Raw genomic sequence first — 27,710 nt, forward strand, 5'->3', positions numbered from 1 at the left:
ACAATATCGAGCAGAAAAAAAGAACACCAGAGAAGAAGACGAAGATGAAGACAACAGAAACGTTTGCTCCATGCTTTTTAATATAGGGGCTTCTGTGTTTTTTACGTAGTGTGTTGGGGGAGTGAATGGAGAAGTCGTCTACTGATGTATTTTAATGTTCACACTACTATTGCCATTAAAATAGTTAATTTACAAGACGTTATCTGTAGATACTAATGATGTCAGCTGATGTTAAAAGACTTGATATAACCTCTGTATACATTAATTAGCATTACATATTCAGTGGAACACATACTCAAAGACAACCAGGCAAGGAATAAAGCATTAAATGACATTACACATTTAAATATTGACAATAACAAATAAAATCAAAAGACAAACACCTCTCCCACCTCCTACTCCTGTCTTCCCCGAGAAATTTTCAGCAGGTTCTGTCTGAAGATATACATATATAATCAACCAGTCACTCCCTCACACTGTACACTGACACGACCTTACACAACAGCAGGAAGTTCAGGTGTATTATGGGACAGAAACGGAAAAGAGAGGGAGGGGGGTGTGACTGCACTGTTGAGGTACAGTGACAATCGCAGGGACGGTCTCAGAGTAACGGCCTCCTTGGCGTTGCAATATTTGGATAAAGTGCTACAGGGTCGAATCACTTTCAATAATTAAATCAATCTATCAGTCACACCCTGATGAGTGGGACGCCTCATCAGGGTGTGACGGTCAGAGTGTTTGAATGTTAGCTGTTAATCAGCCAAATGTGAGAGACAAAATAATAGATTTAAGATGTGAGTGTTCATCAAACCCAATCAGGACTAGTGAGTGAAGACATGCAGGTTTAATACAGACTTCTCTTAACTGTGTTAAGAAGAGCAGCATTAATCACACATTAAAAAGCAAAAGAACAAGCTACTGAAATTAAGTCCCCTATATTCCCCCCATATTTTACAAGATATTATTGGGTGCAAACAAGATAAATAAACATTTTCTTGGGCACAAGATGAATGGTCTAAACAAACATAACTTTAAAACACATGGAAAGTATATTAAATAATATGTACAAACAAGATAATGTGTACAAGATCCATACCAGTGTTATCTAACATTCATATATCATTTATTATCTTCTGTGCACAAGACATGGATCTCATGCACACAAGTTGCATCTTGTGCAGAAAAAAAAGGGGTTAGAGTTGTTTGCACAAGATACTTGGCTAAACTTGTGCGAACAAGATGATAACTTGCACAGAAAAATGTGGACTTTGGGTTTTTGCAATACAATAAAAAAAATTCAACAAAAAATTCAACGACTTGACGATAAGAGCTTTGATAAATTAAACGTATCAGACACTCATGTACATGACCACATAATGCAGATGTGCAGAGAGGTAAATCACGGGTGTGTGAGCTGAGATTCGTTGGTTTCCTCGAACGGACTGAGATGATTGCTGCTACCCACAAAAGACCTTAACTCCCAAACCCAAACCTGGTAACACATCAGAAGTTCACTGCATCTGGCCTTGGTTTTCCTCTGACACACTGCACTGTACTTTGGTGTGAGTCTCCTGCTGTCACTAAACAGAGACATAGTCCCAGTCATTCATCATTTCGTTACACAGCACATTAATATTGAGATAAAAAATAACATTCTCACAGCTCCTCCCTCACAGGATCATATGGCTTTTTTTTTGTTAAACATGAAATTGCTCGTTGCACTGACAATAGAAGAGTGATGCTGAGGAGAGGTGGTGGATGGCGTGTGGGCCGGTGGAAAGGAGGCAGTCCTGTGCGTCTCTAAGGCATCCATTCAAACCTCGTTCATGGATCTCAATGGCTGCTGCATTCATGGCTCCTTCAGATCATTGAAGTAGAAACCGAACCCGGACCGACCGTGGGAGAGGGGAGGCTCGTCGTGATTGTCACTGATGTCCAACAAACCGACAGTTTTGACAAGGTAGTGTAGCTTGAACACTGCTCATTCTCTACCTGTGTATGATTTTACAACAGCATTTACACTGATTCTTTTTTGGACTGTTCCTATGGCCTGTAAATACATAATGTGGACAAATATAAAGAGCTCGGATCAGAAGCTCTTCTCGTGGAGGGAAGGCAGCTGGTTTGCAGTATTCACAGAAACAATGACATGTATTATAATAGTAATTTTAAAGATCTACCTGAAATGTCTGCGTTATTTTTACACTGTGCCTGCTTCTTCTTTGCCTCAAACATTATCAGCACTGTCAAACTTGATTCACACTACAGACCAACAGGACATTTAGTCGGAACTCAGTGGACACAATACTTTGGATATCCATACAATCTCAACTTTCAAGTAATTGCTTAAAATTCTTAAAGTGAACAATGTGCAAAATATGCCAACCAAATAGTAAAAAAAACAAAACAAAACAAAAGATTTGTGCTACTTAATTTTTCAATAAAGAACTGCACAGATCAGCTGATGTCAGAATATTTTTGCAGGTTTGTGTCCAGATGTTTTTTTTATTATTGATCCACGATTGGCTCAAAAGTCTCTGACTGGCAGACAAATTTAAATTTTACAGTTCCTCACTTGCCCTTAATTCACATGTAAGATTCAACTTCAGCACAAGATCAGCAAAATGATGTGTCACTTTCATCAAAGTCCTCTCATAATACAAACACACAAAGTAAACACGCCGATCTCGAACCCAGAAACCTTGTTCATTTAACACGTAGTACTCGTGTCTAGAAATGCTTTGCAGATTTATCTGCAGTGACTGACTATTGCACAGTGGACTTGAAACACGCACGAGTGGAGTGACAGTTAAACTACAACCACAGGAGCATTAGAGTTAGCAGAAATATACAGCGCAGCGCACAGACTGAGCACGACTCACTTCAGATTCAGATCTACACCAAAGCGTAGCACTGAGTATCTACAAGCAGGTCTGATTGTAGTATGAGTTATCTTGACCTGATCAGTTAACAAGATTTTCTGTGTCGTGAAATGAAAGTAACCCAAAATCAACTTGTTATTTCCATTTTTTTCAATATTTCAGTGAAGTCATCTACAAATGCAACATTCAGGGTTCAAGGACTAACCATGTGGGTGAGTAATGGCAAAATTCCACCCTAAAACGTAATGTCCATGTTGTTTTCATCACTATCTCCTACAGACTAAAGCCCGAGAACAACGGCTGTGGAACATCCCCTCCCCCTGCTTCATGTGGCTCCACCCACAGATTATATACAGGAAACTAGCTCACCTGGGTCACTCTTTCTGAACAAACAGAGCTGGCTGGCCACATGTTGGGAGGCCTAATCCTTCTAAGTTTGGACTGAAACTTGAACATTACTATATTAAAAATGTTTGTTTGATGGTATACCAGTGAACAGATTTGATTTAGGTTCTGGATAACTGAGTTGATGTTTCAGTAGTTTACTTTGGAAATAGATTGACAAATTCGATTAACTATTTAGGTTATAATCTTTGTTTGTTGGTTCATTCAATGAAAAACGGATGTGTAAATTGATATTCTATTCTTCTTTCTTTTTAGAAAACAATCTAAAAAAACATATTTATTCGCCCTGCTTCCAGTCTTTATGCTAAAATAAACTAAGATTAGCTAATCACTTGCTGCTAGCTTCATATTTAACAGAGACATGGGAGTGATGTCCATCATCTAATTAAGAATATGCATATTTCCCTGAAAAATGGTGAACTACTCCTTTAATGGCTGTATGAAGTAAGCTGGCTGTGGTTGGACAGTCAAAACCTATAGGGATCCTTCAGTATAGAAGGAATATATATACAGTCATAAAATAAGTGCAACTAGTTGTCCAGTGAATACATATAATATACTTGGGACATTGGAGTCATTGAAATTGAGCTTGATTCTGTTTGACTTCTGAAGATGGGATCATATTCTCTCAGAGCAGAGACATGGTGAGCTTAGTGGAACCCCCAGTTCCCATTCACATTTAGTTGAGATTATATTGCATAAATTTCGAAGAAAAGAGCATTCGATATTAAAGAATCCCTTGCGAGCCATATCACAATTGTCTTCTTTTGTTTTACTATCAAATCATTATTTGGCCAATAAAAGAACCATCAACGGTTTTCTCTTAGTTATTAAAATGTAATCCTGTGATCTGCATCGAAGGTCACTTTTATTTTTTTATCACATTACAGACTAAGTCTTGACATAATGTTTAGAAACTTTCAGCACTTTACGTCCTTCATATGAACTATGTTCAGTTAATGAAGGATAGTTCACCTTGTGGGCATTTGTGGAACTGTTCAAAACTGCAAGGCAGTCCACGAGGGTGTTGAATAGGGAGCAACTGGACTTGGTTCTAATTCCATGAAAAGCTGATCACACATGCGTTAATGGAAAACAATGGTGGAGTCAGCAGTCATCTGCATTTGGCTTAACAGGTTTTCTGGTGTGAATGGAAAATGTCAATAGTTCTTGGCAGCCTTACTTCACTGTGTTTCTATCTTTAGAATCAACCTGAGTTCTGTGTCTACTTTATCGTTCCTTGTTTGTCAATATGCTCCATGCTTTCAGTCTTGAAGATGTCAGACTCAAAAGAAAAGCCCAAACTTTCTGCAGTTAGAGGAAACATGGATTCTGAATTAGGGTGGATTTTCCCTAAATTTTTCCACCCAGAGGGTTGCTCGTCTACTACAGACAGCAAGTCCATTTGGTTATACATGTGTACATATACATGTGTACATACACTTATCATATTTCATGTACACACTCATCTACACCATGGTTATTTAAACATGCCAGATATGAGTCGGACTAGTAGAACGACAGTGAATATTTAACATTTTCCCTGTACTTGAAAACAAAACAATCAGCTTCAAACATCCAAGCACAGATCATTAATTTCAGTCAGCTCATTTAGTTTTGCACAAAGTCAGTAGTGTTAGCAGACATATTGTTAGCAACAGCAGGAACCAGAGGATGAGGGACAATAAGGTCTAGGAACACACGCAACAGTTTAAAGGTCAGAGGACTGAGTCATGAATGCACATTTCCTGTTCCTGGTGCCTCCCTCAGCTTTAAGCCTTGATGGGAAATGCAGGACTTTATCTTCCTCTCCTCATAGGTATTTCCCTTCAAGCTAAGGACCCAGACCCATACTCGAGAGGTTATAGTTGTGGACCATAGTGGTGTTGAACATATTCTCCTCTCATATCTGGGATCCTCCCAAGTCTCCCCCGCCTGCGGGGTAATGCCTCAATCCACCTCCCCTGCGCAGAGAGTGCAGTGCTACAGTGCAACAGCCTCGCAGCAGTGACCCTATATACATGGGCTGCCCATCACGGACTGGACCGCGGCACAGCCAAGCCACTGTTGGCACCACAGGGATGGCCACTGCAAGCAGATCAACTAGGAAGTGACGACTCCAGTAGCTTTTTTGAATAGTCCCAGAGTTAGACGTTTCTCCCTCCTCTACTGTTGCACCCCCTGCTCCACCTTGTTCTTTAACTTCACCTTCGTCATCGTCGTCATCATGCACCTCCACAACAGTGACACCAGCTATCTCCTTGTGGGAAGTAGATCTCCTCGGCTGGGAGGTATGAGGCTGTTCTACATCTGGTGATAATTCTGGGGAACTTGGACTCAATTTTCCTGTCCCAACCTGAGTTGATCCTGCTGACAGACCAACTTCTTCCATGCTGAGGTTTTTCAGAGTTGTCCCATCCTGACTGCTTTCTCCACAACAGCCTGCAAATCTAAGGTTACCCTCCATTCCTGCTGATGTCTCTGCTAAGTCGCACAGTTTTCCTGGTGCTGCCTCCTCCTTCACTGCAACTTGACTTTGCCCCTGCTGCCCTTCATCCTCCAGCTTGATCTCTGTTGTTTCATTATGCATCTCTGTTGCATCAACTTCCTTCTCTGCCTTTTCCATCTCCTGTTTTTCTTCTTCCTCCACTCCCTCCTTCGTCCCACACAGAGGTCTTTCCATGGAACACGCCACAGTAGCAGACCGTGGTAAGTAAGGGACCAATGGTGTTTTGGAGACTGGGATTGGCTCTGTTGCCGTACTCATGATCGTCGCTGTGGTTACCGAAGTTGTGGTGGTGATAGAGTCCAGGTCTTCCTCCCCCTCATCAGACATCCAGGTGGAGGTGGGGCTGCAGGCCTGGGAGCGGAAAGTGCGTTGCTCTGCAATGGTATCTAGGTCAGAAGGGTAACCTGCTGATGCAGCGATGGGACAGTTCTCAGTCTGAATGCCTGTTTCCCGCAGGGGGTGCAGGTACAGGTGGTGGTGGGACAGACAGGGGTGGCTCATACAGTTTACTCCACCCAGGCCACAACGAAAGGGCACCAGCCGTTCGCCTGTGCACAGCTTCTCATAGGTGGATGAATGAGGCATAGTCTGGGGAACGGAGTGGGACGAATTGCGAGGGAAAGAACGAGGTAAGGTATGGGAGAAGGTGTGAGGCAGAGAGTTGGGCAGGGAGTGGGGCAGAGACTGGGAGAAGGTTTGCGTGTAGGAGTTGAGTAAAGATGCCGTTTCCTCAGAGAGGAAGGCGGCCTCCAGCAGCAAGTTGGCCCGGCTGGGAACGCTGCTCTCCCCACAGCATACAAACCCACTGTCCTGGGTGCCATCACCAGACAGACAAGGAAAGTCCTGGGCATTGCCATTCTGGTCTGCTAATGCCTGATCAGTTAGCTTAGTGTAGGTGGAGCTCCGGGTCAGAGAACGGGCTGGGGAACAATCGCAGGAGCAAGACCCCCTCCCTCCAACTGCCAATTTAGGTATTACCCCTGGACTTTCCCCTGATACCGACGCTGGAGCCGAACCCCCAATACGGGTCCGACAGCCTGGTCTGGCTTCCCCCTCTTTGGCTAATCCAGCCTGGGCTAATTCCATACTGAGCAAAAGGTTCTCGAGCTTGTGGTTCTGTGTGTTGATGTCCTGGAAGTACTTCTGGACCCCTATGTCCCCACTGGGTCCACCTGCATCACTGAGCCTGGAACGGACGGTGTCCACAGCCTGTTTGAGCTGCTGTATCTCCTGACGGGCCTCCTTCAGGGCCAGCTGAGCCTCCACACGGTGACACTCCTCCTCAACCCAGTCCTCCTGCATCCTGTAAAGCTGGCCTCTTAGCTCGTCTATCTCTGTGTCTCTAAGAGGGTGAAATAGACAAGAGAAAAGGGAGAAATAATCAACAGAAGAGATAGATAGAGAGACAGAGGAATTGAGATGTAGATTTAGTAAGGGGAAATCCAAGAAACTGATCAGATATAAATTTTGGTGATCTCTACTCCTGTCTCAGTATCTCACCTGTCTTGCAGTGTGTTGATGGTTTCCTTTAGCCTGGCCCGCAGGTGTCGGATACACACCTCCTTCTGCTGCAGGGGTGTGAGGTACTGCTCTGGTGGAGGGGGCCGAATACCATGGTTGTCTGTACATGATGTGTACTTCTGGTGACGACTAGGACACGCAGGGCAGGCAAATTAAGGGAATAGTGGTGTTTCTGAGTCTAACCACACTTCACTTCAGTAGTGAAGTTTTTATTTTCATTTTTTAAGCATGTCTTTTTACTATACGTCTTGGTGTCAAACGGCACTTGAGGGCAGAATAATGAGCAATAAGCACAATATTGACCAACACGTTAGCTGAAAGTGGCGTGATTATACATCCATCAAACAAGAGTTTATGCCCCGCAGAAATACACAAAGCCAATAATCGCTCGTTTGTTACCACCACCGAAGAGATTATGTGTCCACCCGTCTGTTGTTTTGTTAGTTTTTTTGTGAGCAGGATTATGCAAAACACAACAACTTTCCACAAAAAGAAAGAACTAAGAAAGAACGCATAAAATTTTGGCCTAGATCCAGGAAATCTTTTTAACTTTCCTTAACTTGTGAGATAAGGCACTTTTTGTTTAGTTTGTTTGTTTCTGACATTTTCACAGAATTCTTGAAAAAAATCAGGCATATTAAGGAGACTGATATCTATGTGTGAGCAATTTGGTGCGGCTTGATTGGATTTAAGGTGACTCTTGGACCTCGGAGGAAGTATGCGCTCTAGTGCCATTCTAATTGTCAATTTTTTGGTCTTCACCAGCTCCTGGGGGAAATTATAGGCTATTTGGAGGCTAAATGCTGCTCAATAGCTACCTTTTGTGCTGTGCTTTGAAAAAAGAGAACTTTCTTGCTTCTGAAAACTACTGAGGAGATAAAAACGGACTGTAAAACACAAACGCACAGTTAAAAGACACTACAACTTTCTGTAGAGTTAAAGGGGCAGTAAGCGATTCTAAAGCAATACATGTTTTGTAAAAATCTGCAAATATTTCCTCACAGCCGCTAGCTGTCAGTTCTGTGTGCGCACCGAAAAAACATCTGGGTTTTCGGCTCAGACCTGGCACTGTAAATCAGGAAAATAAAATGGCTTGGACCACACCAAACGTTTGTAAACATCACTCCCCGACACGTTATGGGACGTGCTAGCAAATGATTCTACGACTCAGGGGTTTTTGGCCTAGTGGTTAGCGCATATGTCTCCCATACCTGAGTACAACTGTCCTCTCTCTCTCTCTTCTCTCCTACTGTCTCTCCTCCCACCTCTCCTCTCTTACCCATTTCTCTCCTCACCCCAAACGGTGGAGACAGATGACGCCCGCAACTGAGTCGGGTTCTGTCAGAGATTTCTTCCTGTTAAAAGGGAGTTTTTTTCTCTCCACCGTCGCCAAGTGCTTTGCTCATTGTGGGATTTGTTAGGTTTTCCCTGTAAGATTGTAATATTGACCTGACTTTGTAAAGTGCCATTGAATTGAATTGTATAATTGTAGCTTGATTCCAGGCCTCTGAATGGTTGCACACAACTTGTTCAGTGATTTGTATCATTAAGTGAAAATGGAACAGCAGTTCTGTCTGATTATCAGGCTAATTAAACAGCAAGGGAATTCAAATATGTTCACTTTCGGTCTGAAATGCATACAATCAATCATGCAAGGGAGCGGATTAGACAAGAGCACTGACTTTAGGGGAGCATATCATCTGTATTGCTGAGAAGTCCATGCAGTGTTTCAGGCCTCACCCTTTGGTGGGGCTGCAGTCACTTCCTTTACAAGAGCCTGAGTTGCTGCTGCTGCTGAGGGAGGTGTTGCCATAGGGATCTCTATTGCTGGGCGTGGCCTGGGTTCGTCTGGTCCAAAGTAAGAGAATACGTATTAATCTGTTTCCGATAACACCACAAAACCACACTGCAGACACTGGGGTGACAGAGAACTTAAGACCACCATGACACTGTTCAAAAGCTCAAACCGAATAAGACTAGAATGAATGGAGCAAACTTCAGTCCAGGTCTACAAACATGCGAGTACAACAAAGAAATGCACAAATATGCACAGATACATTACAAACACAGATGCCAAAGTCACTACCAGCAGACAGTTCTGCCTGAGAAACAAGGACACGCACTCCTTTGTGCTGATGGTTATGTTTCATTTTTAATTAGAAGGGGAATGTGCTCTGCAAAGATGAAACCAAACACCAAAAACAAATAACACACTCACAACTAAAACAATCATTAATCAAAGGAAATAAATCACTCTCACTAGAGAGCATGAATAATGAGCACAAACACTTAGGAAAGGGGGTAACAGGTCAGAGTCAGACTACACATGATGCTGTGGAAACAACTATTTTCCAAAATGTAACAACATGGAACATTCACAACAGTCAAACAGTCAATCATCCACATGCTTCAGAGCATCAAAACTGATCTGGAGGAAACCAGAGGAACACGGGACAGACCGAGAACGAGGAGTGGAGGGAGAATTTGTGGAACGGCTGTGCCGGTCTGGAGACTTGGTGGAGGCGTATCCTTTACTTGGCGACTGGGTCGATGCATAGCCTTTAGTCGGACGCATTGAGACCATATAGCCTGTCTCCATGGGAATGTAGTCTAGCTCTATGAACCTGCAGTAGTCAAACCTAACCAGGCAGAAACAACAGGGTGTTAAATCAGAGAGGACAGCAGAGGACCACACTCCTGAATGAGACAATGTGCATGCTACAAAAGATCGAGGTGAGACGAAGCTGTCCTGCGTATAGCATGTCATAAGATTAACCTTATTCATTCAGAGTCTGAGCAGCCAGCTGCGCAGATGCCAAATATCAACAAGCACTCAAACACTGAAGTGGCCCAAGAGAGCTGGTCCTCTTAGAGCTTAACAACACACTGGAAACACACTGTGCTTTCAAAGCTGAGACTGCTCTCTGGCTTCCCATACAAAACATCTTCATGGGGTAATTTGCAGTTACTGGCACAGAACATAAACTAACACTGCATCCTGAAAATATAATTCACAAGCAATCAAATGATCAAATGAGACTGAGTGATCAGTGAAGTTGGGAACATTTCACTTCAAACTAGCTTCCACACAAATGTCTCTACATATAACAGATTTTAAAATTAGATGACATTAAAAATGTTGATAATCAAACATAATTTCAGCCTTTGACACATCTGATTCAACCTCCAAATTTGTCTGAACGTGACAGTATAAAACCTCTTTTTGGATAGAAATGTCTTTCCGAAATCTGACTATCTTAGATTTTTAAAAATTATGTCATATAAGTCGTTCTATCGGCACACCTACCGAAGAGATGTGTCCCCTCTTCATCTGTAGAGGAACCAGTCTTAGACGATGGAAAAACAATTGGCTTTTTTCAAATAGGCCAATGTAAGAGATGCTCAATGAGGCAGGTGGAGGCAGTCTACTTCCCCCCCTGCTTGCAGTCTTTGTGCTAGGCTAAGCTAAAAGCCTGCTGTCTCTGTATTTATCCTGATGTTCATTAAGGCTGATACTGACGTACTCCTCTTACTTTTGGCAAGAAAGTGGATAAATGCCAAACTATTCCTTTAAACAAATTGATGCCAGTCAATGGCACGCTTTCCTTATTACAGTTGAGACCACGTAAAACCACATGCTGTACAGTATCATCTAAATACTAAGGCTGAAAAAAAGGAAAATAAACATGAATTTACACGTTCAACCAATCATCATACTGATGACAAACATTGTTTTATAATCAGTGATGCTGCATGACATACAGTGAAAGTTAATTAACTGTTACTTTAAAAGGACATGACTGTTGCCCAATCACAAGCAGGGCCAGTCAAAGCAGCCATGGGTGATTTGCACACAGGATACCGTAACTCAGTGAAAACCCAAAACATGGAAATAGAGTTGCACCCAGCGTGCACAACTGTTGCCGTATTTGACACACAAACACAACTTCACATCTTTGTGAAAACAGATCCTCTAATTTTATATAGGTACATCCAGCGCTGAGTGAATGTGTCCTGTGTGAAGGAGAAGACAGATATTGACTACTCTGTACGTTTTTGACAGTCAATATATGTCAAAAAGCCAAGACATTAACAGAGAGGCAGGGAGATTCGGCTGAAGCAGTGAGCCTGCAAAGGGACAGAATAACCAGCACAACATTGTTTAAGATGTGACATCCCATCCATCTGGTTGATGTAGTGGCTGCATGCTGTAGTGTTTCCCTGGGGTCAGGTGTTAGTTACTGTTAATGTGAATGGGTGGAGTGCAGGAATATTCCTTTACGTTTTGCATTTCCAGTGGAGACAGAGACTTTGCTTTAAAAAACAAAAATTGGTAAGTGTTTGATTGAGCGGCTGCAGTGAACCAGTGATCACTGGTGATCACAGTATGCTTCCACAGTGAAATAGTAGTGCCATTTCTAACGTGCATGTAGCTGACAAACACAACTTCATGCTATAAGAATATTAACAGAACCATGACCAAATGGTGGTACCAATCCTCCAGCTGTAGTCCTACACATATAACTAGTGATACTACTGTAAATACTGTATGTCAGTAGCATGTGGGGCAGTAAGCGGTTTTAAACTAGTACACATTCAGTAAAAATCTGTAAACATTTCCTCACGTCCGCTACCTGTGGGTTCTGTGTGTGTGCCGCCCAGGTTCTGTAAATTGCAAACAAACGGTCCGCACCACACAACACTGCGGGGAGTGATGTGTGCGTGTGCATACATCACTCCCCGACACCTTAAGAGATGTGCTAGCAGAGTATTCTACAAATCGGGGGTTTTGGACTATAGGTGTCATATACCCGAGGCTGCGTGTTCGTGGCCCGGCCAGTGCATTAAAATCATCAACAACAACATCGAGACAAGCTTTCTCCACGATCGCTTACTGCCCCTTTAACAGACTCACAGGCAATGTAACACAACAACATCACAAGTTTGAGCTGTTTGCCGTTACCACAACCTAACCTGATTATGATCTCAATGGAGAACTCCATTTGGCTGTTTTCATGCTCCATAAAATGGAACTGTGACTTATTTCAAACTCTGTAGAAGAGGTTGGCAGTTCAGCTGTTCACTAAACCACACCCTCAAACAGTGAACAGTAATAGCTTAACAACTGTACCTAGGCACAGCATGCCTGTCAAGCTTTGGATTTTTTACCATGCTAAAGCAGCACCCATGGGGCTGTAGAGCTATTCTGGATTTAGAGGATGTGAGCCCTAACATAAGCTGCAATAGTTTGCATGTGCAGCTAACTCAGCAAGCGTTACTTTTAAGGCCATCTAGCATATCCTTGGTTAACTTGGCTATATTAGGTCATGTTCATAACCTGCATGAAATTCTGTTTCGGGTCAATCACAGCTCTAATTAGTCAGTTTACACCTGGCATTAATTGTTCCACGTGTCTCTAGTGACCACTTGTAATCTTATCTTCTAGTTTTAAAAAGCCTTGTTTTGCTACACTGTCTCTACTGACTGATTCTAAACTGTTCTACTGTGATCAATATCAGTATCCCTGAGTTAGACTCATTTATTTTCTAGTTATCTAGATACCCTTGTTTTATTCAATTGACTTTGCTTACTGATCTAAGCTGTGTTCTGCTGTGATTGAGTTTATATAGTTTCTAAAACTGGCATTTCCCTGCTTAACAGTGCTCTGCCTGTTGTTAGATTTAACAATTTGGCCTTGTTGACATAAATCTAAGTAAAGTTTATTGTGGCTTTAAATCCATCTTAAAATCTATCTCCACTGACTATGGTGGAAACTGTTGCAGTTCAGCTCTCACCCCTGTAGCCAATCAGCAATCAGCACTTGTGTAGAAAGCCAGCATTTGTTCGAAGCAGCAGTCAAAGAATCATCACTCGTGGGAAGACGAGTGGGAGCGACTTGAACATCAAGACAGAGAAGTTAACATCTCAGCTGTAAGTCTTTCTATCCTCCTTCGCTCTCTCACTCTACCCCCCCCCCAACTCACAAAGCTGGTAACCAACTCGATCTTATATTCACCAGAAACTGCTCTACCACCGAGCTCTCTGTCACTACTCTCCATGTCTCTGACCACTTATTCATATCCTACACTCTTCCCCTCTCTCTAACTCCTCACCCTTCCTCTTCCACTCATACTGTACCTGTCTGCCGCAACCTTTGCTCCCTGTCTCCCTCCTCTCTTGGCTCATCTGTCCTATCAGCTCTCCCTTCAGGTGACTCCTTCTCACTCCTGCCTGCTGACTATGCCACAGACACTCTTCTCTCCACCTTGTCCTCTTCCCTGGACTCCCTCTGTCCTCTAACCTCTCGGCGGGTACGCCCCACCCATCCATCAATACATTTCTGACATGTTACTTTACCAACACTCTTAAAGCAGCAAACGTGAATCCTCTTTTTTAAAGAAACCTACACTCGACCCATCTGAAGTGAGAAACTACAGACCGGTCTCTCTTCTTCCATTTCTTTCCATAGCTCTTGAACGTGCTGTTTTAACTCAACTTTCTCCATATCTCCACCAGAACAACCTTATTGACCTTCAGTCAGGATTCAAGGCAGGGAAACCAACAGAGACTGCCCTCCTAGCTGTCACAGAGGAACTTCACACAGCTCGAGCAGCCTCCCTCTCCTCTGTTGTCATCCTGCTTGACCTGTCAGCAGCTTTTGACACAGCAAATCACCAGATCCTCCTCTCCACCCTCCAACATCTGGGAGTCTCAGACTCGACACTCTCCCTGTTTGTATCCTACCTCAAGGGCCGCACATACAGGGTTACTACAGGATCGATGTCCGAACCCAACAACCTCACTACTGGGGTCCCTCAGTAAATTAATGCAATGTTATGTCATCCTTAAAGACACAGTTGAAAGTGCAAAGAAGGATACAAAATAAACTGCCAAACACTATTGAGCGAACGAAATGAGTTTACTTTGACTGGTATACACTGAAATTCAAGATCAATCTTTATATTTACATATTTAAGACCATTTTTAAATGCTTTTGTTTAAGAAAGAATCCGAACAAATTTGCTGGTAACTGTGTATTCCACCAAGTCATGGAGCTAACATTAGCTTACTGAGCTAGCTACAGCTGATGAATCTGCCAGTTACATTTGTCATTTTTGCCAAACGGATAGTGTAGACGTCGACTGGAAGTAAGAAGCTATTATTGTCTACCTCTGTCTCAAATCAAGGACCCACTATTTCAACAGGCTCTATGAATTCTGAAAACTATTGCTATTATCATTATAAACTGCAGACATGCGGTAGAAGTGTAGCAACAGTAAGCGCTGCAGGGCTTAGCAAACAGTCAATCAGAGAATGAAGCGATAGTGGTGTCGAAGTCAGACGGAGCATATAGCCTGTGTGCTGTTTGTTTGCCTTGTTTTAGTGGCTACATTGCATGCCGGAGTTATAGCTATGGCGCATGCTCTCTGAGACTGTGATTATAAGTGTGTCTCACGCAGGGGGCGCGGGCACAGGAATTGCCAACGTTGCCGTGGTCACTGGTGCAGTTGTCTGAGACCCCGACACCGGCTTGGGCACAGGCGAGGACGCCAGTATTTGCTTCAAGCGGCGTTTGGGCTGCAGTCCCTTCAGAGGGTTGAATCTGAGGAAGAGAGGAGGACACCACAGCTACAGATTGAGCCTTCCGTTTCTAAACATGGCAAACCATGGCAAGAAAATAACCATCATCTCGCCTCTTGGTTGTAGACTATGAAGGCATTTATGAGCCTATGATCCACACCTAAACCTATGGAAATACCTGGAAGAGAATACTATTTAAACACTCATTTGACACACTTTGCTATTACTTAGGTTGTGATTATGTAAGTCACCACACTGGCTTTCCATGGTATCAAAGTGTTGGCTGTGTAAACTGAACCACAGAATTAAATCAACATCCAATAGTAGGGGTGGGCGATCTGGGCAAAATGTCATAGCACGATCTTTTGGGAAAGAATCACAATCCACGATCTGAAATACGATTTATCTCACCATCTTGACTACCCCCCCCCCCCCCCCAAAAGAAAGTGTGCAAAAAATAAAAATCGAAATACAATTCCTCTGAAAAGCAGATCATATGCCAAATTATGATCGTCCACGGTATAAAATTGTCAGATCGCACACCCCTATCCAATAGTCATTGCAAATATCAAGTATAATACAAAGATTCTGTATACAATGTTATTGGAGCATTTGCAAATGATAATGTCTGATGTCTGAGCCCACTGTAAATGATTTAATGGGTGAAAAAGGAGAAGTCATCACTGATTCTTACAGACCATAAATAATCAGGAGCAACTAGACTTTCAAGATTCTTGAAAGCCTTTACCTCTAAACCAAGTCCAGTTGCTCTGATTCAACACTCTATGGATAACTATGACCTGGAGGAATGAAAATCTCCAGATATCTACTGAATATCATGGTGTTATCCGGAGGGTTCAAGTCCAGTAGCTGTAGGAGAAAACACATCATTATATATAAACTATAAACTGCGTTCAGGTGTGTACAGTAGGAAGTGGCTGAGTGCATCCAGCTTATTTTAAGCACACCTTTAATAAACCATTGCGGTTCCAGCAGCAGCATCATTCGAGCAAAAAAAAAAGGTAAGGAAACAAACCAGGGCAAACTGCTGACATGATCATAACAGAAAAGGAAGATATAGTTGGAGAGAGCTAGATTTAAGTATGAGTAAAGAGTATTGTGTTTTAACAAGGCACCTGTTTATAGAGCTTCGAGGTTGCATAAGTGGTGTCTCCTTTTCTGACAAGCCATCAAGTCAGACTCACAGGTTTCTCGCTTTCTATTTAACCATCAGAAATGTCTCCTGCAACTTTAAATCCCCTAACCCTATAGGGTTCTCTCTTCATGAAAGTTGGTGCACATACTGTTCACTAATCGACAGTTAGTCAAGGGTATGCGTACAAAAAAGTAACAATCAGTGAAATTGACTAGTGACTTTGACTGAACACATTTTCTTTATTAGAATCCATCTCTTTGCTTATTTTTCATATCCATCGTATCATTTAACCCTTGGCATGCCCGTGTATGCCTATGTATGAAGTGCACGTACAGTATTGTCAATACACAACCTGTTTGAATTCAAACCAAATCAAGTGGAAAATATCATGTACATAGTACTGTAATGACAGTTATACCATACTTAACCCATCTAATTATTTTCATGAACCCTTTACATATTTAAATCGCAAACGGACATTGACATACATATATAAAACAAGCAAAACAGGATTTCCATTAAATATCTCTGCTACTATACGCTAGCAAATATGAGGGGTTTGGCTGGAAAATAAAAAAATGTAACTTCTCACTGGGCACCTACCGGCGAGAACCCGACGTAGACCTCCGATTGGCTGGAGCAGGGGCAGACATGGGGCCAGACAGCCTCTAGCACTACCTTACGTTTCTCCTTCTGTCCTCTCAGTCTCTCTTTATCTCTGTTCCTCAGTCGACCGGTCACAGCCTGGAGCCTGGAGGAAGGAACCGATGAGACATGGTGAGTGACCACACCCACCCAGCAAGAAAAGAGAACAAGAGTAGCGACTGGCTGAGAGAGGTATGTCTGCGACCGAGAACACGGTACCAAGAACATGATAAGAATGAGCCTGTTAATTGATTGGCAATTATTTCTTTATTTGTGCTGAACTTAGTTGAACAGCATCAGCAAATAGACACAGATATGGATTACTAGCGTTGGAGGCTTCAACGGAAATGCTGTTCATTCACTTTGAACACGCTGTGGTTCCGTTGCTTTGCTTTGCTTTGATTGCATTGTGTGCGGTAGACTCTTCGAGTGGCTTCACAGGCACCAGCCAATCAAATTACATTATGCAAATACAGTAGACATCACATGTGAGAATGGGCCCAGACAGAATGTGCAGAGTCAGTGAGTGAACCTGGTATGTGTTCATGTGATTGTGTGACAGTTCACAAACCCATTGGTTTCTGAACTGCTATTATGAAGCCTCGAGGTTTGGCATTTTGGTCAGCGACATCTTGGTTTTTGAAACCAGAAGTAACCATATTTGGAGGAGCAGGGTGTGTGGCCTGACTGAAAGCTCGTCCACTGCACATCCACTTACACCTGCCACCTTCACCCATTAAACGGTAATAGCTGTCGATCACACATTATCCACGCCCCAATGCATTGCATACCATGCTTTATCGGCTATTTCACACTAAATGAGACCATCATTTACAAAAATGAAGATAATGTTGTGTTGAAAAAGACTTGAAACTAGAGATTGAACCTTAAACTCCTTAGGAAAATGTTTACTAACGTTATAAATCAAATGAGAAGTCAATTTCTTATAGTCGCCCTCTGCTGGCCATTTCAGAGAATACAAGGTTTAGGCACTTCCGCACTGACTTCACTTTCTGAACCCAGTGACAACGTCCATTTTTATTCTATGGTGTGTACATGCTTCTCTTTAGCAACTATCTGTGTCTGTTTTAGGTGTGTGACCTTATGGGAGAGCTTCTATCAACTTCTTTGCGCGTGCGCAGAAGGCTCATCCTGATATTACGCTGCTGGACAGGCCAAATTAAGCTGTGGTATTCATGGGGTATGTTAATCCAAAATAAATACATTAAATATGGAACACAAATAAAGTCCTGCCAGCATTAAATAGGAGATAGAGAGGAATGCTGAGATCGAGAGATGAGATGGAAGGAAAAAGCACACATTAGGAAACGAGGAGGGTCACTCATCAATAATACATCACATACTTCATAGTTTGCTCTTCAGGGCCAAGTGTGTGTATGTGTGTAGATCGAGGGTACCTGCTGTAACAGCTGTGTTGTCTCTCAGCCAACCATCAACTCACTCCTGTCGTCTCTCTCACTATACAGTCAGTGAATGAGTTCATATTGTACGTACTGTAGGTAGATTAATGGCAGTTTTGTTATCCTTCTGCTGCATCTCTTAATAATAGATTATTTATTTAAACCCTGTCTCCTAACATAATCCATATTTTGGCTTCATGTAAGAATTCCTCTGCTCTCTATCATTTCATTGATGTCATTGATCTGAAGAACCAGAAGTCTGATGGGAACTGTGGGGAGACAGAGCAACCAGGTAGTTTCGAAACTGCAGCGTTCAAGGCTTCACCATGCGATGTTGCAACAGGTATTCCTGTCGTCTCCACATTCTGCGGCATCTTCTCTTTTTCTTGTTGGCTTATATTTTCTGTACCACAAACTAGGACACCTAGTGGCTAAAAGCTAGGTGGGGGGGTGGGCCCCATACAGAGACGAACAACCATTCACTCTCACATTCACACCTACGGTCAATTTAGAGTCTCCAATTAACCTAACCCCAATCTGCATGTTTTTGGACAGCCGGAGTACCCAGCTGTATGGCAAATGGACTGTATAAACGCTTTTAGATCTGGCTGAGCTGACTTCACTTGTCACTTCATCCAAGTCATCAACCTGTCTTTTAGATCCTATTCCATCAAGGCTATTTAAGGATGTATTACCTTTACTTAATAATTCCATATTAGATCAGATCAATTTATCTATATTGACAGGCTATGTACCAAAGGCCTTTAAGTTGGCAGTAGTTAAACCCCTGCTAAAAAAACCGACTCTGGACCAAGATATCTTAGCTAACTATAGACCCATATCAAACCTCCCCTTCATCTCTAAAATCCCTGAAAAAACTGTTGCTAACCAGTTATGTGACTATTTACACAGGAATAGTCTGCTTGAAGACTTTCAGTCAGGTTTTAGAAAACATGATAGTACAGAAACAGCACTACTGAAGGTTACCAACGACCTTCTCATGGCCTCAGACAGTGGATATGTTTCTATTCTCGTCCTTTTAGATCTTAGTGCTGCATTTGATACCATCGATCACAAAATTCTGTTACAGAGACTAGAACACATTGGGATTAAAGGAACAGCACTAGAATGGTTTAAGTCCTACTTATCTGATAGATTTCAGTTTGTTAACGTTAATAACAAATCTTCCATTCATACAAAAGTGAGACATGGAGTACCACAAGGTTCTGTACTGGTACCGATACTTTTCACTTTATATATGCTTCCTTTAAGCACTATTATAAGAAAACGCCACATCAATTTCCATTGTTACGCTGATGATACCCAGCTGTATTTATCTATAAAGCCAGATGAAACTAATCAGTTAGACAAACTTCAGGATTGTCTTAAAGACATGAAGGCCTGGATGACTTATAATTTTTTACTTCTAAATTCAGAAAAAACTGAGGTCATTATACTCGGCCCTAAACACCTCAGAGAAACATTATCTGATCATATAGTTACCTTGGATGGCATTACCTTTGCCTCCAGCTCTACTGTGAGAAACCTTGGAGTTACCTTTGACCAGGACAAGTCCTTTGACTCACACATAGAACAAGTCTCTAGGACAGCCTTCTTTCACCTGCGCAATATCAAGAACATTAGAAACATCCTCTCTCAAAAGGATGCTGAAAAACTAGTCCATGCATTTGTTACTTCTAGACTGGACTACTGTAATTCATTACTGCTAGGATGCCCCAATAAGTCTGTGAAAAGCCTCCAGTTAATCCAAAATGCCGCAGAACGAGTTCTGACAGGAACTACAAAAATAGATAATATTTCTCCAGTGTTAAGCATCTCTGCATTGGCTTCCTGTAAAATTCAGAATATAATTCAAAATACTGCTCCTAACCTACAAAGCCCTTAATAATCAAGCGCCATCATAACTTACAGAGCTCATAGTTCCATATTATCCCAACAGATCACTTAGCTCTGTAAACTCAGGACTACTTGTGGTTCCCAGAGTCTGTAAGAGTAGAATGGGAGGCAGAGCCTTCAGCCTCCAGGCTCCTCTCCTCTGGAACCAGCTCCCAGTTTGTGTCAGGGAAGCAGACACCCTCTCCTCATTTAAAGTTAAACTTAAAACCTTCCTATTTGTTAAAGCTTATAGTTAAAGCTACAGTATTTACATTACATGTCACTAACTCTGTTTTCTCTCTCTCCAAGTGTATCTCTGACTCCAGAGCTGCAGGATCCAAACCTGCCATTTTTATTATTATTTATATTATTATTAATAATAACATACATTTAAAAGTGTCAGTATTATATCTGTAATTATAAGTATCACTCTAGTAGAGATTAAAAACAGTGGATGTACAACTGCTCTCTCTCTCTCTCTCTCTCTCTTCTCTCCTCCTTTTTCTGCTCTCCCCCTTTCTGCCCACCTCTCCTCTCTCCCCCATTTTCTCCTCACCCCAACCGGTCGAGACAGATGGCACTACGGCACCTGAAGAAATTCAACCTGCCAAAGACAATGATGGTGCACTTCATCATTGAGTCCATCCTTACCTCCTTCATGGCACTGCTGCCACTGCCAAGGACAAGGGCAGACTCCAGCATATCATTTGCTCTGCCAAGAAGGTGATCGGCTGCAAACTGCCATCCCTTCTTGACCTGTACTCCTCCAGGACCCTGAGGCATGCAGGTAGATTGCCGCTGACCCCATTCACCCAGGACACAATCTGTTTGTGACCCTCCCCAGAAGGCTGCGGTCCATCAGGAACAAAACCTCACAAGAACAGTTTCTTCCCCTCTGCAGTCGGCCTTATCAACAAGGTACTGACTCTGACCCCCCATGGAAATTATGCGTTACATTAATGCACAAACACACACCATGCACATCTTCTTCTGAACAACCTGTATCAGCTGTAAATTCAGCAACACATTGAACAATTGGTCATATTGCACATTCTGTATAGTTTTACATCATAAATATTTCATATTTTTATTGTACAGTTGTTCTTCCCTTGTACTGACAGTGCTTGCTTTTTAAGTTAATTTGCTTCAAGTAAATTTGCCTTACCCTCCCTTCATATTTTTACTTCTAATTTTTTCGCATTTTTCTATTCACTATTAGATTAGATTTAGATATGATCAGCCAATATGGGCCTATCAGAGAATTATCTGTATCGGCGTACATGTTTACCGTTATATGCGCTGACTTGAATTTTTTTTTCAGAAAGTATAAAGCAGAAAAATATGTTATATGTTGTAATAGGTGATTTATAAAGGGTGTCATTACGTAGTATGTCCATCAGAGTGCACTTCCATTGCTTACAATACTCTCAGCACTGTCTGCAGGACAGCTGCGCACTAATCAGATGGTGTTGCGGACAGGAGTGAAGCAGTGGCTTCACGGTAAGATGCTAGAAAGTTAATAAAAATGACTACAACTTTTCCCTTTACAATATAACTATAATATAACGTCAACTCTGCTCCTGACAACTGCCATGTCACTCATGCTTATCACGTGTTTGCTATGTTAGTGAATTTAGCATGCGGACAGACCGATGTGTCAAGCATTAATCCAGCTTTAGATCGGCACTAAGACTGGCGGGCTTTTGAAAAAGAATCTTATGCCTATATATATATATGCTTGCCCCACAAATTTTATGTTTATTTTCTAAATTGGAGTTATATATATTTTGTTCCATTTGTTATTTTTTGAATATAATTATTTATAATAAGTTTCGTTTTACTGTTCAGTGCATGATGACTCACTTGTGATAATGAAGTGTATTGTTAAACTGTAAAATATCCTGCCTCGATTACATGTCTTGTCACAAGTGTTTGATAACCACATTAAACGGATCATTGCAAAAAAGTAAAGAATATCGGCCGATATATACTAATATCGAAAGAATTTTGTTCTGTAATATCGACTTTGGCCCCAAATATCCAATATCTGTCAAGCTCTTTTTACTATGTTTGTTATGCACCAATCACCAAAGCAAATTCCTTGTATGTGAGAACCTATTTGGCAATAAACACTTTGAGCCAACATTAATGGACTATTTCTCTTATGTAGAGAAACATTGCTACAGTATGACTGTATGACTATGATGTTGTTGGACAAACTTGTGTTGAATCTAATCAAACTACATGAAAAAATAATCCAGATTAAATATCTCAGACAGACAATGAAGGCAGAACTGACCAGTCATTCAGAAAACGGCCAGTGAAATACGCTGATTCACTGGGAAACTGACGTCTTCCTCAAAGTTCAACCCTTTTTAAAAGCAAAAATCCTCAACTGTGACAATAAAGATGTCACTCTGTTCCAAGACATACACATCCACACTTTTATAAAGAAATTAAGAGAAGGCCTCCTGTATTAGTATTCATAGGGACACGCACACATAGATGTATGGCCAGTTCGAGTGCTTGATGTTTTGTCCAGCTTGCATGCGTTTTCTTCCTGCTTAGATCTGGAGTTAACGGGGCTCATAACCTCCAAACCCTGTTTCATTAAAATCAATTGACATTAAGTCTGTAATAAGGTTAGGTAGCAATTGTCGTGAATCGTCATGAGTAAAGACTGTGTGAGTCAAGGCAGCGAAAATCAAACAGGGGGAGCAGGGAAGATGAATGGGGACAGACATGAGCACATCATGCTGACTGACTGCTCGTGGCTCATTCACAAGTAAGAAAACACCGGACATTATCATAATATAAACGTAAGCAATGAACATGGCTATTGTTGGTGGGCACATTTGTCAAGTTAACATGTTTGTGTTGGGAAATCTCATTGAAAATAGAGTTCTGATGCAGTAACTTGTTGCTGGCTAATTAGCAACAGCCTGCTGCAGGCTAAGCTAAAACATAAACACTGTTAGCAGTTCTACACAGACAACGTTTGTTTTGAGTTTATATTTTTAAACTTCAGCACATTTCAGCCATATTGTGACTATGAAACAGCTGCAGCACCTTTGTAGCTTTCTGCCCTTTTTTTCCTGTTACTATCTGTAACACAATTGTATTGAATTTTGTACAGGACTCATAACATGTTGTATAGCACGTCAGAGCTTCCACGATGAGTGATGTTAGGTCAGAGCTAACTCCAGAGCTTACTCCAGACTCTGTTCAATGTATCTAATCATACATCTAATTCTTTATCATGTATCTAATCTAATAATGTGTTACTGTACAGGCCAGAACTCAAGGACTGAGCTTGGAGCAGTGACGTGACACGAGCCTGCTGTTTCACTTACTACACCAAAAATCTTTTAAATGTTCAAGGCCTTTTCCTTATACTCACAGCATAAACAATCAAACAACCATTACATTTACCTCTTTACAACCTGCACAAATAATGAGAACACAATGTGTTATGACACCTGTTAATTTTTTTGGAACATCATACAATATACCAAATATAATATTAGCATAAACAACATATGTACAAAAATGAAGAAACTGTCTGCACAGGGTTTCCTAGCTCTAGTGTCAAAGCAGGTCTGTCGGCTGAGGGGTCAGGCTGTGCTGTCGTCCACTCTTTAGGCAGTGGTCCTGTAGAAAGAATATCACAATAATAGATCAACATTACTGTAAAAGACTGACAACACTACAACAGCATTATCTGCAGTGACAAACAGTTTTCTGTGTCACCTTTTGTGGGAGCCAAGTATAATTGATTTAGTGATTTGTTGGTTGACCAGCCACTCTTTCATATATATTTGTGTTATGACTTAAATAAATAACATAAATATTGAAGATCATAACAGGTAGTTCTGAGGTTCAGAATTTGTAAAAAATAAAATAAAAATTAAACAACCCACCTGGCATAAATGTTTACACTTTGGAATTTTTTACAACACTGCCATATGGATTTTAAAGTAGCCTTTGTACACAAGTATGTTACCACTTCATGCTCAACCTACAGTATCATGAGCCGACTAACCTGGTCCTCTGCTTACCTGCTTCTGCTTAGCTGTTGACGGGGATCGTCTCGTCTCGTTGCTCTGGTCCATGGCAGACAACATCCAGGTCCTGGACTTCTTCATGTACAACTTGCTGTACCTGGTATAAGAGAAAGGAGGTCAACTTAGTGAAATGTTCATATTACCTTTAATTGAACAGTACTTTTCATTTAATTTCCTGCCCGTCGTCCGGACCGTAGTCTCGGAGCAGGGAGACAGTTTCTCTAGGGCCGAAGCCCTAGGGACCTGCGCCTCATGCCCGGCGTTGCGGCATTGATTATTGCACACAGACTGCAACATGCACATTACCTGCTATACACACACACACACACACACACAACGCTACGTCCCGTTGAGAGCAGATACAGATATAGAACAATCAAGCAAAATTTGCTCACAGCTACAGTGAAACACCTGGCGAACACACAGGCAGTTTTAGCTGTAGATACACACAAGCTAACTTATCTAGTGTCCTCCAGCGAAGCTAACTTGGCGCTGGCTGATACACACACAAGCTTTCCAACAGCTCTGTTGGTTACACAGTTCGAGAACATAAACCGCTTTCACCCAAATGAAGCAGAAAATTACCTTTCACCCTCTTCTCCTCCCGGAGTTGACGTCAGCGGTGAAGAGCCACACCGATGTTTACTCTGTTCACTCCTCCTCTAGTATCCAACTTCTTTGTGTCCGTGTCCGTCTCTACTGCTCTGTCTGTTGCGACCGGAAGCTGTTGTAGGCACTTTCTCTGCCGTTCTGCAACTCTTTTCTTCTTTAGTTCAGTGCAGCAACTCGTCTGCTAACCGTACCCCCGTAGCTCCGTAGCTCTAGTTGTTTGCCGACGCCGTGCAGAAGACTGGTCACGTGCCCGACTGTGTGGTGAACGAGTGGAGTGCGCGCAGGCAGGAGAAAGCCGGTTCATCCAATCACTTTCCTTGGACTGAACTTTCCGATTTCCGTGTTTTTTACAGTCCTGCCGCGGCCACAGAGGAGGGATTGTTTTCGTTTCAGGGTCAGATCATTCAATGTATTCATCGCTATCGGTTTGTTATGAGATTTTCAAGTAATATGACAGAAAGTGCTTCTCACAAAAAACACCTATCCCACCTTTAAATGTGATTGGCTGTTCGAGCTGTTTGTTTCTTTTATGCAAGACACTGTCTCCTTATACATGAACTATATGGCAAGGGCATGGACAGGACCAATCTCTGTACAACAGACAAATAGTGTTGGTGCATATATGTGTGTTTATGCATTAAAAAAGATAAACATACTGAAAAGTGGAAAAACATTGAACTGAGAGCACAAATGCTGGTTGTGACAAAACACAGCACAATGTAAAAATAAAGAGTTTGGATGCAGAGCTCCCCTCCTGGTCCTGACAGAGCAGACTCACACGACGTGGACAAGTCGTCGTCGAACCTAGTGGGAAAGGGAGGAGGTGTGTATGTGTGTAGGGGAAAGTGTGACTCACACCAGCTACTCTAAGAGTTTCCTTGACTACCCTGTGCAATCCCATCTGATAAACAGGCCAATGCAGGCAAACAGAGGCTCAGGTCTGAGACAGCCCCAGGGTTTGTAACACTGACTCACTGGCGTTAGTAATGGAGATCCGTTCAACAAAGAGTGTGTGTCTGTTCTTAGTGGTGCTCATCCAAAGCCCGCTGGTCCTCTTAAACTTCTTTTTCTGTCTTTGTGTTTGTAAATCAGACACTGATTAGTGAGAGACATTGAATGTTGGATGAACTCTTAACTCCTCCGACAAGACCTAACAGTCGCCTTAAATTAATTAAACTGCACCAAAATGCACACACTACGACTATCAGTCCCATAAATATGCAATCAAGATCCATTCATTATTCCCTGGGAAATCTAAAAAAAATGTCAAAAAAGTGCTATCTCACAATGTTAAAGAAAAGGATAAAAAGAAATACGAGATCCGGCCCTTTGCACATATCAACGACTTCTTTTTGACCCATGTTCCATCCAAAAGTTTTGTGGAAATCCATTCTGTAGTTTTCTGAATCCTGCTAACAAACCAACCAACCAAACAAACAGACTGGGGTGAAAACACTACCTCCTTGGTGGAGGTAATTACACTGTAATTTATCATCCCATTGCCATAGCTATACTTGACAGATGTCGATGGTGTACAGAACATTTGAGAGCAATTCTGCTCGTCATGACTTGATTTAGTCTTCAGGAGTTGTATCATTGATTAAAAGTTCAGTTGGTAACTTTTTGTCATATTTGCTGAAACTGTCATTATATCCTGGTAGTAATATGTGAGACAGATCATATGTGACAGAATCTAGTTCATTTAGCGACCCCTACTGCCTTAAATGGCATTTGCAAGAATCAACCATGCCTGAATGAAAAGCACCAATCACAGCCAGGTGGTGTCCCTCTACTCTGTCAATCATTCAGGTATGCACTGCTGCACTGCTCAGTATCTGTGCACGCACTAACTCGCTCGGTCAGGCTCAGGTAGCAACGAGGAGCTAGCGGCAGAAGTGAAGTTAGTTTGAAAACACTGTGGCAGAGAAAGCATAACCCAAGCAGTGCCAGCCCTGGCAATGTTGGCGCCCTAGGCGATATTGATTGGTGCCCCCCGCCCCCAGGGTGTTTACAGTATATGACAAACCCAACCCATTATTTGTCCAACACTAATCACCACTTGCAATGCAAAAAATTAAACATTTTACGACATCTAAGATATGAAATATATAATAATAAAAATATGAATGTTGCATTAATTACACATTATAAATAATTCAAGAAACTTTTGAGAACTGTTAAGAATAATTTCATCAATTCATTTTTGACTAATTTTGCAGCTGCAACTCAAGGCAGACCTAGACAGTCTGGGATGATGCATAATAACATCAGCTCCTGACTGACAGTTCAGGGACAGTTTGTCTGTTTTTGTACTTAAAAGTGTTCAGGGCTGAGCTAGAATTTGAACCGATGTGCAGCCCAGCGAGGAACTCAGGAAGACCACGCCCACTTTATGTTCGCGGCAGCCCCGATGGATGACGCTGCCTTAAGCATTTGCCTATACAGCCTATGCCTAGGGCTGGCTCTGAACAAAAGCATAAAAAAAACTGTCCATCTCCTTTGCCAGAAACTGCATATACGACAAAGACCACAAGGTAAAAAGGAGGCAGATCAAGCAGAGATAAAAAACCTGTGTAAAAATTGTCAGAGAAGCAGCCACATTTCTCCTTGACCGGTAATTATCCCTGTTTCATTTGTAATTCATTTTATATTTAGGGCCCGAGCACCGAGGTGCGCGGACCTGGGGCATTGCATGCACCAGGGCCGCATGCACCAGAGGTGCAAGGCCCTATTGTTTCCGTAAGGATTATTATTATTAGGGCCCGAGCACGAGGTGCGCGGACCTGGGGCATTGCATGCACCAGGGCCGCATGCACCGAGGTGCAAGGCCCTATTGTTTCCGTAAGGATTATTAGGGCCCGAGCACGGAGGTGCGCGGACCTGGGGCATTGCATGCACCAGGGCCGCATGCACTGAAGTGCAAGGCCCTATTGTTTCCGTAAGGATTATTAGGGCCCGAGCACGAGGTGCGCGGACCTGGGGCATTGCATGCACCAGGGCCGCATGCACCGAGGTGCA

At 42.2% G+C, this 27,710-nt stretch overlaps 1 protein-coding gene and 1 long non-coding RNA gene across 6 annotated transcripts; both read right to left on the reverse strand.

Moving 5' to 3' along the window:
* Window positions 1–58: 58 nt before the first annotated feature.
* snphb (syntaphilin b) lies at window positions 59–18,560 on the reverse strand. 5 transcript variants are annotated; one of them, XM_047330668.1, is made up of 6 exons: window positions 16,658–18,559; window positions 14,774–14,920; window positions 9,777–9,956; window positions 9,058–9,165; window positions 7,297–7,446; window positions 59–7,138 (listed from the first exon to the last, which is right to left on the reverse strand). In XM_047330668.1, exons 1-6 carry the CDS (start codon window positions 16,705–16,707, stop codon window positions 5,191–5,193), a joined length of 2,583 nt encoding a protein of 860 aa, XP_047186624.1. In that variant the 5' UTR covers window positions 16,708–18,559; the 3' UTR covers window positions 59–5,190. The 5 variants fall into 5 exon arrangements, with proteins under 5 accessions (XP_047186624.1, XP_047186625.1, XP_047186626.1 ...); XM_047330669.1 differs by lacking the exon at window positions 14,774–14,920 and having other exon boundaries at window positions 16,658–18,560; XM_047330670.1 differs by lacking the exon at window positions 9,777–9,956 and having other exon boundaries at window positions 16,658–18,560.
* Window positions 18,561–23,609: 5,049 nt separating this feature from the next.
* On the reverse strand, window positions 23,610–25,058 carry LOC124849891. Its single transcript, XR_007030502.1, has 3 exons — window positions 24,666–25,058; window positions 24,075–24,177; window positions 23,610–23,667 (listed from the first exon to the last, which is right to left on the reverse strand). It is a non-coding gene; the product is annotated as an uncharacterized LOC124849891 (long non-coding RNA).
* Window positions 25,059–27,710: the final 2,652 nt, after the last annotated feature.

Source organism: Scophthalmus maximus, chromosome 3 (genome assembly GCF_022379125.1).
Source record: "Scophthalmus maximus strain ysfricsl-2021 chromosome 3, ASM2237912v1, whole genome shotgun sequence".
Taxonomy (NCBI): domain Eukaryota; kingdom Metazoa; phylum Chordata; class Actinopteri; order Pleuronectiformes; family Scophthalmidae; genus Scophthalmus; species Scophthalmus maximus.